This window comes from Argiope bruennichi, chromosome 1, assembly GCF_947563725.1.
Source record: "Argiope bruennichi chromosome 1, qqArgBrue1.1, whole genome shotgun sequence".
Lineage (NCBI taxonomy): Eukaryota > Metazoa > Arthropoda > Arachnida > Araneae > Araneidae > Argiope > Argiope bruennichi.
Window position 1 is genome coordinate 83,282,987 of NC_079151.1, and position 13,168 is coordinate 83,296,154.

Below are 13,168 nucleotides of genomic sequence, written 5' to 3' on the forward strand. Positions count from 1 at the left end.
ATGTTTCTTTTGTTTGCACAGAAATAATTAATTTTAATAATTCTCTCACATATACTTCCACTAAAATATCTTCTCTACCAAAACGCGATTTTAAACCATCAATAGCCTTTTGATAGTTGGCGCCAGTTGGCGGAAAACTTTCAACAACCTCTCTAGCACGAGAACCAGAAATTGTTGCTTGAACTAGGTACTGAAATTTGTCTTCTGGTGCGATATCCTCATCTTTATGTATTTGCTCAAATTGACTCCAAAATGGGAGCCAATCTTTAATATCGTCGCCAAATTGTCTACATTCTAATCTAGGCAGTGTAAACTTTCTCTTATAATTATTTAAATCAGCAGTAGAATTAGCAGAAAATGACTCCTCTATTTTGAGATTGTATTCTTGCCAATTCTATTTCTTTTTCAATTTCAAGCTGCAATCTTCTATCTTCCTTTTCAGCTTCAAGCTGCAATCTTTTATCTTCTTTTTCGGTTTCTTCTTTTAATTTCCTTTCCAAAATAACATTACTTAAAAGTTCTTGAACGAATTCTGGATCATTCTTATATTCACAACTTTTTAAAATAAGATCTTTTAATCCAACTATCGTAATATTTTCTGATACGTCTTCTCCAATTTCAGACGCAACGTATTTCAGATCTTCTTTTTTAAAACCTTTTATTGCTTGAAACATCTTGATTTATTTTGTTTCGAGAATGTCCTGTTGCGGACGCCAAAAAATGTTAAAGCTGCCTAAGAAAAAACACCGTTTTCTTTCGCTTTTTATATCAAAATAGAAAAACGATATCCCACAGGTAAAAAATTCAAACTTTGTTTATTCCATCTTGGGATTGATCTACAAGTTGCCATCTACAAAATGAGACAGCAAAAAATATTTCTTAAATAACGTTGCCATTCTAAAATAAACAAATAAATAAAATAAAATATTAATACATTTTCAACACCAAGCAGCAAAAGATCGTTGGCCAACCATCGCCCCACGGAACGAGCGAGATTGGGGCGAGATCGGAGGCGATCTCGCCCCGACATTGGTCATGTCCCCGGCGGTTCGCCGCGCGATGGTCGCCCCGACTTGTTTTCGACGAATTTGCCGATCCTTTGGCGACTTGTTATTATCACGGGCGACGTTATACCAAGCATTTCGCGACCTGTTTTATCAATGGGCGACCCAATACCAATCATTTCCCGATGTGTTTTAACAATCGGCGACCCAATACCAATCATTTCCCCTTGTGTTTTAGCAATGGGCGACCCAATACCAATCATTTCGCGACCTGTTTTATCAATGGGCGACCCAATACCAATCATTTCCCCATGTGTTTTAACAATCGGCGACCCAATACCAATCATTTCCCCATGTGTTTTAGCAATGGGCGACCCAATACCAATCATTTCCCCATGTATTTTAGCAATGGGCAACCAAATGCCAATCAATAGGCAATTTATTTCTGAACACTTGCTGGTGTCAAATTGAAATATTAGTTTAATGGTTATTCAATTTTCTCAAACTCTAGAAACTAGTGTCATAATATTTAAAACTATCATACTTTCAAAATTTTGTCAAAAGCCTTAAAATACGCGATATTTTGAATAGTTTACTTTTCTTTTTTACCTATTAATAATAGTGTTTGTTATTTATTTTGATAAATTTAAAATTCCATAAAATACTTGTTTTCGATAAAAATTCATGGAAAATGTCATTCTAACAATTCTTCCAACTTTTTTTAACTATTATTATAGCATAGATTTTACCACAATTTTACCCTATAAAATGTTTAAATGACATTTTTTTACTGTTCTTTAAAAAAAAATAAACAAATGTTAAAATTATCTGAAATAATTTTAAATTTGATCCCCTGAACATCTATCTACATATAAGATTTATTTCCTTCATTGATATTTCCTATTTATTTTCATTGTTTAATGCATGGGAAGAAATGTTAACATAATCATAGTTTCAATTATATAATTAATCAGTATGATTTTAACTGATATTAGAAATTTAAAAGTAGATGTATTATATATATTGCCTATATCATTTGTTTTTAAAAGCTATTTTATAAAAATTCGAAACAGAAAAATATATAATTCCTATTAAATATATATATATATATATATATATATATATATATATATATATATATATATATATATATTACTATACACACTTTTATATTGCTTAATGTGAGCAATAAACAAATAATTCCTAAAGAATAATGAATAAAACACAAATTCCTATTTTAACACCCTAAAATTTAATGCATTGGTTAAAAATAGTTTAAAACACTAAATTATATAATTCCTATTATATGTTTCTTCAATAGAAAATATTTTACAAGCACAAATTAATAAGTTACTTGAAATTTCTAATATTTTCATAATTTATGTTTAGTGAGGTTTAGATTCGTAGCAAAATAACAAAATTTGATCAATGTTAAACCCCGAATATTTCACAAATATGTTTCATAAAAATTCCATATACAAAAATGTAACGCTTCTTTCAATTTTACGGATTCTATTTACTATTGATTTTACAAAATTACTTCATGAAGAAATTTTATACCTCATTATAAATTTTAGTGTTAGCTAATGTCCAATAGATAACATTTTACAAGCACAAAATAATTTACTTCAAATTTCTAATATTTTTTTTATTATCTATGATTAGTTTGGTTTTATGGCACAAGAATTAAATTTGATCTTTGATTAACACTGAATATTTCTCAAAAATTCCATACACAAAAATGCAGCACTTCTTTCAATTCTACAAAATTCCTTATATTTACTATTAACATGTAAAGTTTCTTCAAGTTGTAGAAATTTTACACATTATAAATGTTAGTGTCGGTTGATGTCCAACATACAACATTTTACAAGCACAAATTAATAATTTACTTCAAATTTCTAATATTTTCTTGATCTATATTTAGTTGTTTGGTTTTGTAGCACAAGAACCAATTTTAATTAATGATTAACACTGAATATTTCACAAAAATTCCATACCCAAACATGGAACACTTCTTCCCATTATAGGAAATTTTATTTACTATTAATTTACAGAGTTACTTCATATTGCATTAATTTTAAACCTCATTATTGAATATTAGCAAACACTAACATTTATAAACAACAATTTACAAGCACAAACTTACTTCTTATTTAATAACTTACTTCAAATTTCTAATATTTTCATAATTTATGTTTAGTGAGGTTTAGATTTGTGGCAAAATAACCGAATTTGATCTATGATTAACTCTGAATATTTGAAAAATATGTTTCACAAAAATTCCATGCACAAAAATACAACACTTCTTTTACTTATACGAAATCTTATTATTAACTTACAAAGTTACTTTATGGTGTAGAAATTTTATACCTTATTACAAATGTTAGTGTTAGCTAATGTCCAATTGATAACATTTTACAAGCACAAATTAACAATTTACTTCAAATTTCTAATTTTTTAAAAATCTATGATTAGTTTGGTTTTGTTTCATGGCACAAGAACCAAATTTGATCTATGATTAACTCTGAATATTTTACAAAAACTCCATACCTAAAAATGTAAACACTACTTTTAATTATACAAAATTTCTTTAGACAAATATTTTTTTAATTATTATTTTCCCCTCTTTATTTTTAGGAGAAAAGAAAAACAACTATGCAAAACAATTTATTTACAAAGACCTTCATTAAATAATATTTTAGAAATACAAAGTAAAATAATAATTTACTTGAAATTTTTTACTGAATTTTCTGTAATGACTTATACACCCAAGCAAAATCCTGAAACTATGACTTATAATTTAGAAGAATAAATAATATTGACACAAAGTAATTTATAAAAAATTTATTTAAACTTTATTTATTATGTAATACTTGAAGAGTTTGAAATTTCTAAAAATCCACACACATTTATATAAATATTCTATATATGTATAACTGAATCTTCAGCTACATATAAAAAATTATACATTTATTTATACATTTCATTTTTCCTTTTTGCTGAACCTAGAAAACAATTATAATAGTAATTGAGATTTCGCTTCATTTAAAAGTACAAATAAAACATTTGTTGACAAGTGGACATGACTAATTAACAAGCAAAAGTCTTATAGAACTTCATAAGCATAATATTTTTGTTCTGATACTGGACTATGTAAGCAAACTTTATAATAATGTTTAGGATAATAAAGAAAAAAAAAAAACTCAAACTAATGGGAGTAAAATTTATGTTACTGTTATATGAAATGCGAAATACTTTGAAACTATTCATATAAGTGAACTCAAAAGTGCCTGCATAATCTCAAGTTTTAAAGTTTTTTTTTTTTGAAGTTTAAAATAAATACATTCTGCTAAACTTTTTTTTAGCCTCATGTCAAAATAAAAATAATTACACAAATGTTATTTCAATACCAAAATATAAAAATGTTATTTAATACTTTATTAAACTTCTTTCATAGAAAAATTGTAAATGAAAAGGAAAATTAACTAAGCTAAATAGAATTAAAATCACTTGAATTGTCAGTCTGAAAAAATAATGAGGTTGCCATTAAAAAAATTTATTCAAATTATATAGAAAAATAAAATTTGTACAAAACAAAATTTATGCCTTTCTAATTAAGGCAAATAAGTTTTCAGATAAAAAAATCAGAAATTAAAATTTACCTACTTGTCATTCAAGCCTATCACATTGCAACATTTTGAAGTTTTACTACATTTTTCACGAAAAGACATTACATATTTTGGCACTTAAACGCATACATCTGATAAATCCTTGATTGCTTCTACTGCTCTGAGTAATTGCAACTGACCAGAGAGAAATTTTCTGATTTGGAATATCTTCAATTCTACACAAGTTCTTAGGATATAAAGTGAATTGGGACATATAATTGTTTTAAATTTCCTTCTGATGTTCCAAGTAGGTAGAAACCATACTCCGTCACATTAATTATAACTTCCAATATTTTGCTCTTTCTTGAAGTCAGGAATAGAAACTTGCACAGTAGTTTCCAAAAAAATATTGAGAATTTTTTTTTTTTGTTTATATTTATAGATCAATTTTAAAATTTATTTTATCTTTAATTGCATTCTCAGTTTTGAAACAAAGGTTGCACAAAATTTTTATTTCATTGAATGAGAGATGTATTTCATACTTTGCCAGGTTGTCATTTGGCATTCTAAAGAATGCTTAGAAAATGTATGAAATACAAATTGTTTCATACATTACTGGCTTGTTTTAGGCATTATATACAATGCTTGGGCATTCTATAGAATACTGGATTTCATATTTTGCTGGTAATACATATAAAGAATTATACATATACTTTTCTTCAAGTTCACTCTTTTTGCAGATTTGATGAACCTAAAAAACATATTCCTTAATTAGAATAATGATTGAGCTTTCACTTCTTTTAAAAGTACAAATAAAATATTTGTTGACAATTGGAGATATGTAATTAAGGAGTAAAATAGATATATAGAACTTCATAAGCTTGATAATGTTTTCAATCTGATAAAACTATATAGGCAAATATTATAATAATGTTTATGACAATAGAGAAAAATAATATAAACTAATGGGTGTAAAATTTATGTTACTATTTTATGAAAGGTGAAATAATTATAAACTATTCACATAAGAGTATTCAAATATAACTACATAATTGCAAGTTTTAAAGATTTTTTTTTTTTTTTTTTTTTTGAAATTTACAATAAATATATTCTGCTAATCTATTTTTTTAGCTTTATGTCGAAATAAAAATAATAACACAAATGTTACTGCAAAACCAAAACATAAGAACGTAATTTAATATATTTTTTTTTTAACTTTTTTCATTAGAAATTGTTGTTAACAAAAGGAAAGGCATTGTAAATGAAATGGAAAAATATCTGCAATAATTTAAGAACAGACACACACACAAAAAAAGATAGGAAATAAAATCACTTGAAAAGAATACAAACAAGAAAAGAAATGATAATCGTAACTTACGCCTAACGCTAATAATATCACGTGCAACTCCATGTTAAGCAACGAGTTCGAACGGCTTCAACAAAAATAATCTTTTTTATTCACTATTTAGAATAAATAATATATTATTTACAAATATATAATAATAAAAACTTTACACTTACCAAGTTTCTTGAAATGACAGTATGCGTTGCTGGTTGAATTTCAAAATCCAATACACGCCAGGTGATTCATGGGAAATTTCTAAAATATGTTCGCATAGCGCCACCTAGGAAAAGCAACTTTCCCGACATCGAGGCGACTATGGGCCGATTGCTTTGAGCCGGTCTTTTTCACTAAGTCGCCGTAGGAGTTCGCCCCGATGAAAAAGCGATCTTCAGAGGCGACAGAAAAAAATATGGTCAAAATCCGATGTCGCGCCAATGCAAAGGTGACATTGGCAAAATACGGGCGGCGTATATCAGATGGCTGCGATGCTTGGCCAATCGTTTAGCGACTTCTCTTGCTGCTTGGGTGCATGCGACAAAGAAAAAGGAATCCACAAAAACCCAACAAACAAATATGAAGCATGCGAGCGAGATGTTATTGATGCATCTTTTATCAGTTATTTAATTTTGGGATGCACAAGCCATCCGTGAAGGTAAATATCTCCAAGAGCAAGGGTAACCCATGCATTAACGAAGTTCACGTGACGACTGAAGCAAAGCTTGATGAAGGCCGAGTGACCCGTCTTCGCTTAATAATCAATCAATTGGAAAGGCCAGTCCGGTCAATGCAGCTTCTGAAGATTATTCCATTGACCTATTGACACTTTATTCTTAAAATATTAACGGATCACGAGAAAGATTAATTTAGTAATTTTTACAGCAAATACGATACTTAGTGCCAATAACTTTTTTTTATAACAAGCAGAGATCCTGGCTTCTATTGCAATCCATGTACGATATCTTAGCACAGAGATAAAGGTACAATAGTTTTTCAAAAGGTTCATCTCTAAAGTCAAGAGCTTTTGCTTTATAAAAGAAAAGCCAGATGAACTTCATTTTTCAATACTGAAAGTTGGAGCCTAAAAAACATTAATTCATGCAGATAATGATTTAATATCAAACGCTATTTTATTCTAATAAGAATTTTCAATATCCTTCTCAGTTTGTTATATTAGTATCATCACACTCCTTCAAATTACACAAACTTTCCGATTTTTAAAAGTTACAATATTTTTTATACTCAAAGTAGTTGCAGCCTTATCCTTCAAATAGTCAATTTAATTCATTGTTCTGCATGATGGTATGCTGAACCCAATTCAAAAATCCATCATATCTCCTAATTTGAAGCAGAATAGTCTGATTTTTTTTTTTTTTTTTTTTTTTACTAGAGGTAGAGGGGTTAGGATTCAATTTTTATATATATTTTTAAACCCAATTTCTTTTCAAGTTTAATACTTCGAAATGTCTCAAAATCTATTGACATCGTCTTTTCAAGAATATATCTAGATAGCGCGCCGTTATTTGAAGACTCATTTATTAATCGAGACTATTATGATGGTAAAATGCTGGAGTCTGGATGTAAACTAATAGATAAAGTTATAATTATAAAAACTTAAAATCCGTTTAAAAGGTTTTGCGCCGAGGTAAATATAGGGTTAATTCTGCTGGAACAAAACACTTCCTTTCGATACACAACTCTGTAGCAATGGAACTATTTTTTGAAGTAGCAACAAAATGAAATTAAAAGCCTACAATTAAACCATTCTCTCCCACGATCCCCATTTGGAGATTTTGAAATTTTACGTATACCCCTCGGCGTCAAAAATATACTTGGTACACACGAGTGTTTAGTTTCATTCTGTACGTGCGTTAATATTGCGTGTAGCAGGAAGTGTTCGTTTCCATGTTTCGTTTCTTTACAACATGCGAACAAGTTTAAAATTCGTCTGTAAGTTGAGCAGAACGGAATTGTCATAATTAAAGCATTGTATCTTTCGTTCGGTTTTTATATTATGAAATACCGTACATAAATGTAATTTCGAGGTTGTATAATACGATCTTTTATTAATGACGTTAATTTATTATATAAAAATTTAATAAAAAAGAAACATTTTTATAAAGAGCCTTTTTCAAAAATATCAAATGTTTTCAAATCATAATTTGAATAAAATTACTGTTACAAAATTGTGCATATATAACTTATCCAAAAATTTAAAAACATAGTTAATAGATTAATTGTAATTTAAGATTCTATCGGCATTATAACCAACAAATAGTTGATTACGTGGTTATATTGAATGGTGCAAGAAATAGATCCGATATGCTCTGCCATTATACCAAGAGTCAGTGAGACTGGAATTTATCAGCTTCACCGAACTATAGAAAGTTAATCCTTTATTACAACGGCGCGAGCGACAATTGTTTAATCACTTGCGGTGGGAAGACGTGTCACGCAAGTCAAAATGACTTTGTTACAAAATTGTCCTCGATATACTACGTACGTCGTCAGGCAATTGTCATAAATGCGAAACTCGCGACTCGTCGATTGAGATCATTTGCCGGAGCATAGTCTTGAGACGAAAATTAAATCATTTATAAAATATTCGTCTTTTTTTTCCGATTGCCATTAGGTAAAGGATACTTTGTGTGGCCTCGTTGCGAGTTATAATGGACTGCTTTGGCACATGCAGCTGAGAATGTCTTGCCACCTCAGGTGGTTAAAAAAACAATTGCAAATCCAGAGATTTATCGATTGCTCAAGTAAAAACAAGAGTTAATTGCACAATGATGATTATAGTAATATTTGTTTGCACACAAATACTCTCTAACGGATGTTTTTCAAAATATTTTGAAAAAAGCTTAAATAAAACATATGGAGCAGATGGAAGTGGAGTTAATATAACAATTACGATTCAAAAATTTCCAGATCACTGTTTCGGTACTATATCTTGCGAGATGCAATACAGATAAATTAAAATACGACATGCAGTTTTCTAAAGTCATCCATCAAAAAGTGCCAAGAAAATAAGTAATTTACCTGTCCAGGTTTATAATTCCCGACAATGATTCCTTTGCCATAAATTCCGCCAGCTTCATTAGGTCGGGGCTTTGGAGCATCCCAAGCATCTCCACATATGCCGCACTTGCCACCATTTCTTTGCCACTGAACCTGAAGTTTGAGAAATTCAAAACAGAAAGAAATAAAATCAATATCATGATGAGCATTAATCTAGATAGTATATTAAGCATATTCAACTGTTTAAGAAATTAATAAAAAAATATTTATATAGACATATTTCGTCTACATAGACTAATCATTAGACGATTCATTTAGATAAAGTCTATGTAAGGATGCCCAACTTCCTATGTAAATTTATAACCCATATTATGTTCTTGCATATTCACATGCACAGCTTTGCATGATAAAATTTGACACAAACATTCATTTTTTTTTTTTTTTTTTATTTAAAGAAATGCGCTTTAAGTTATGTAAAAGAAAACTTGTATCACCTACAAATCAACAATTCAACCCACATCTTGTTCAAATAGACACATACTAGAGCCAAAAATTAAGCTTAGTTGCTTTAGGGATATTGACTACAACCGATAGTTCAAGATAGCTGAAGGCAGCCATTTGGAACTAAAGAGATAGTTAAGGTCCAGCGAATAGGCAGATACAGAACAATTTTCTGAATTCTGAAATAAATGTTTTGGATTTGTCAGTGCCTAATGTAACTTTAGTAAGCAATTGTTACAATGATTATATTAGTTGGAAAAACCCACCACAAAATAGATTCAGCATTGTTCATTTTTTGTATGTTAGACGTCAAAGATTAACTAACATTTCCAATTAGTTGGCTCATTTGGTATTTTAATATTTTATGCGAAATGGAAGCTCGCTGAAGTAACATTTCATTTCATGGATATTTTGCGACATTCATAAGCAATAGCCTAGATATACTTATTGATTAAACTGCTCCGGTTTTCGGTTCCAATATTTATTAACAACCTTAACAACTATCAAGTCTTTGGATTACACATAAAATAAATCATTTAAATGAAGTTATCGCAAAAAGTTTAGTGCAAGCATGGTTACTTTAAAAAATTACATTAAACTTAAATTATAAAAGAATTCTTGATCTCCACGATTTATCACTATTTCAGATTGCTGCATCAAAATTTGGAACAGTTTTTATTCAGATTACTAGGGGGGGGGGGAATTGCCCGAAGAGAAATAAATCACTTGCGAGACACTCAAAACAATGTATAAAATGTGAAAGAAAAGCAAATGATTAAGGGTTGTACCCTCAATTTAAAAGTAAATGATATATTGCAGAAAACTAAGACACACAGTGGACTTTAAAAAAGTACAAGCTCGGAAAAGAAATTGTAAGCAACGAAATATACCAACCACTTTTTTTATGTATCTAGCATAAATTTGTTAGTAACAGAAGCATTTTTTGTGCATTAAAATTTAAACTAGTCTCCTAAAATATCTTGTATTTCATTCCTCTTTCCATTGTATTTGAGTTATTATATGGAATACTTTTACTCAATAGATTGTTTCAAGTGGCACAGCTTCAAGATCGAAATATATTTCAAATTTTCCTTCCAGAATAGAAATGCAACTTTGATCATTTTTATTGAATAAAAAGTATAAGATTAGAGATTTTGTTCCAGTGAATCTTAAGTTGAATATCAAATACTTTAAAACCCAGTTTTAATGTTACTCCGCAGAATAGAAAGAAAAGGCAAAGCAGTTTTCTAATTTCAATTTTTTATATAATAGACTTATATGTTTAATTCATTTTTATTTTCTCATAGTAAATAAAGGTTGCTTGACTCGCGTTTCACTTTGCACCAAATTGATGCATTCGATAGAATTATGCCGGAAATGACAGCCATGTTGGTTCTTGCAATCGAAAGCCAAATGTATAATCATAATTAAAGATTTAAAAATCTAAAAATGTTACCATCATTTTTTATACCGAATAGGTATAACGTAGAATTTTCATCTGAAATTCTCGAATTCTTTAAAGCTTTTCTCTCAAATTAAAAATGTCTACTCCCAAATTCATAATTTGGAACTCGTAAATCTTAATGTTTTTATTTCGATTTCATTTGATAATAATTTACACGCTTTAAATTTGTTACAGTCATAAGGATAAACTTTAGATAGAAAGGCATTCATTGCTGTTGATCTTAGTCGTTGTGTTTTTGTTATGTCTTAGATAAGTATCAATAACAACTTTGATGAACAAAGGTTAGACAAGGATCTTAAGATAACAAAGTGGAACACGTTTGTTTTTCTTTCTGGACAAGCTAGAAGAGGGTAACATACGCCGAGACAGATCAACGTTTTGATCTTCTAGAATGCCCCTCGCATTTTTATTACCAGACATTGTGGTTTAAAACTCATTCCAGTCGAAAACTTGCTGTTGCCCTTGTAAGATTTCTAAAAAAAATGTTGTACTTTATTATATTTTGTTCTTTATACGAATTAAATTTACTTTCTACTAAGTTCATATATTTTCTTCTCTCCCTTAAAATTAAGTTGCGAAATTTTGGATACAAATCAGAAATAAATTGAAAATTGATATTAAAAGTTGACCTTAAAAATTTCAATTAATATAGGAAATTGAAAGTTTTATATTTCAGTTACTCCAGTAAAGTTCTGCTTTGAAATTTTATCATGGTAAAGGGGTGTTCCTGGGCGAAGTACGCCCTGCATATACAGGATTAATAATGTGAACATAAAGAGCAAGAACCTAGGGTTCAGTCTCATCTGGTGTACCAGATCTTTGGATAAATTGAAGATGTCCCTTTCCCACTATTTTGAATCATTTTTTTACATTTTCTGGAGGTTTCTGGATTTATGGTCTAGCCATACTAGACCGCCTGGGATTAATAACTACGGCAAATTTCAGTTAAAACCGAAAACGCTAAAGGGAGTTCTGTATTTTAAACTAACTATAACACTGGATAAGCGTGTTTTCGTCGTTTTACAAAGAAAATATCCATTACAACAACTGTTTTATACATTCTAAATCCCGATTCTTCTTTTACAAGTTTGGAAATGCTTGTCGAGAATTTTAACCTCGCCAGACATATTCCTGTACAAAAATTCTCATGAATCTCAAGGCTAAAAGTGTCCACTGCTTCGAATAGAATACATGGTTTAAGAAAATGACATTTGAAATTCCGAATAAAAAAGTTCCATGCCCATAGGAATATCCATGGAATATAGATTTTATAACTTACGAAGTCTATTTCTTTCACGGCAAAACAAATCTAGCATTTATCTTTTTACAAGACGTTTACAGCGAAAGTGGCTCAAGCGAATAGTGGGCAATATTAGACTTTCATACTAAATGGAATTCGACAAATTCATTAGAGATCAAGGGTTAAAATTTGCTTAGATATAGCTTGGTTATTCCTTGCTAAGAAATTTCTTTTAATACTAGATACGCTTGTACAAATAAGCTTTTAATTAATTCATTGGAGTTGTAGAAGCGTATTCCTTTTACCAAAAAAAATGCAAACTGTTGCATAGCAATTATCGTTTGATTTAAAAATTAAAGATTTAAGAAGTACCTATAGTTAAAAGATTAAGTGTCCCGATTAGATGGAACCGTTCCGAGTTCAGAACTTTTGTTTGATTGAAAATGAAACTAACCATTTGAAAAGTACCATTTTAAATCGGTGAGAGGTTCAAACGCATAATACAATTGGTTGCATGTAGTCCGTGTAATGAGACCAAAATGGACGAATAGAATACATTGCACATTGACCTTTTTAAAACTAAATACAATAGCAAAATATTTATTTTCGAATTTTGTAAACTTTACCTCGTCTCTTCACTACCAATTGTTTCAGATTACATTCCACTTTCATTGTTGAAGATTTTTAGCTAAAAAACTTAATTAAAATGAAGATTTGAAAAATCTCAAACCTAAGAAGGCAAAAAATATTTACTTGTAAACCAAGAATTCCACAAACCACGAGCTTTCTAGCAGAAGCCAGTAATCTTTTTTGATCAAAAATAACTTGCTGTTATAGAAGGAACAGATCGCTTGCTTGATACAGTGTTAGAAAAATAAAAACGAGACGTGAACTTGTCAAGTATATAGTATAGTCATTGCCTTATCTTTATTACAGCATTTATTTTGGTTGAGTAGCCTCCAGTAATTTGAGGAGGAAGTTATTCAT

The 13,168-nt window shown here is 29.5% G+C and overlaps 1 protein-coding gene across 6 annotated transcripts in view; it reads right to left on the reverse strand.

Moving 5' to 3' along the window:
- The window catches only part of LOC129971181 (uncharacterized), a 64,726-nt gene that overhangs the window by 9,719 nt on the left and 41,839 nt on the right, over positions 1–13,168 (reverse strand). For all 6 annotated transcript variants that reach the window (XM_056084747.1, XM_056084723.1, XM_056084767.1 and 3 more), the window contains one exon: positions 8,997–9,128. In XM_056084747.1, coding sequence (XP_055940722.1) covers positions 8,997–9,128 — 132 coding nt within the window. The remainder of the gene's footprint in view (positions 1–8,996; positions 9,129–13,168) is intronic.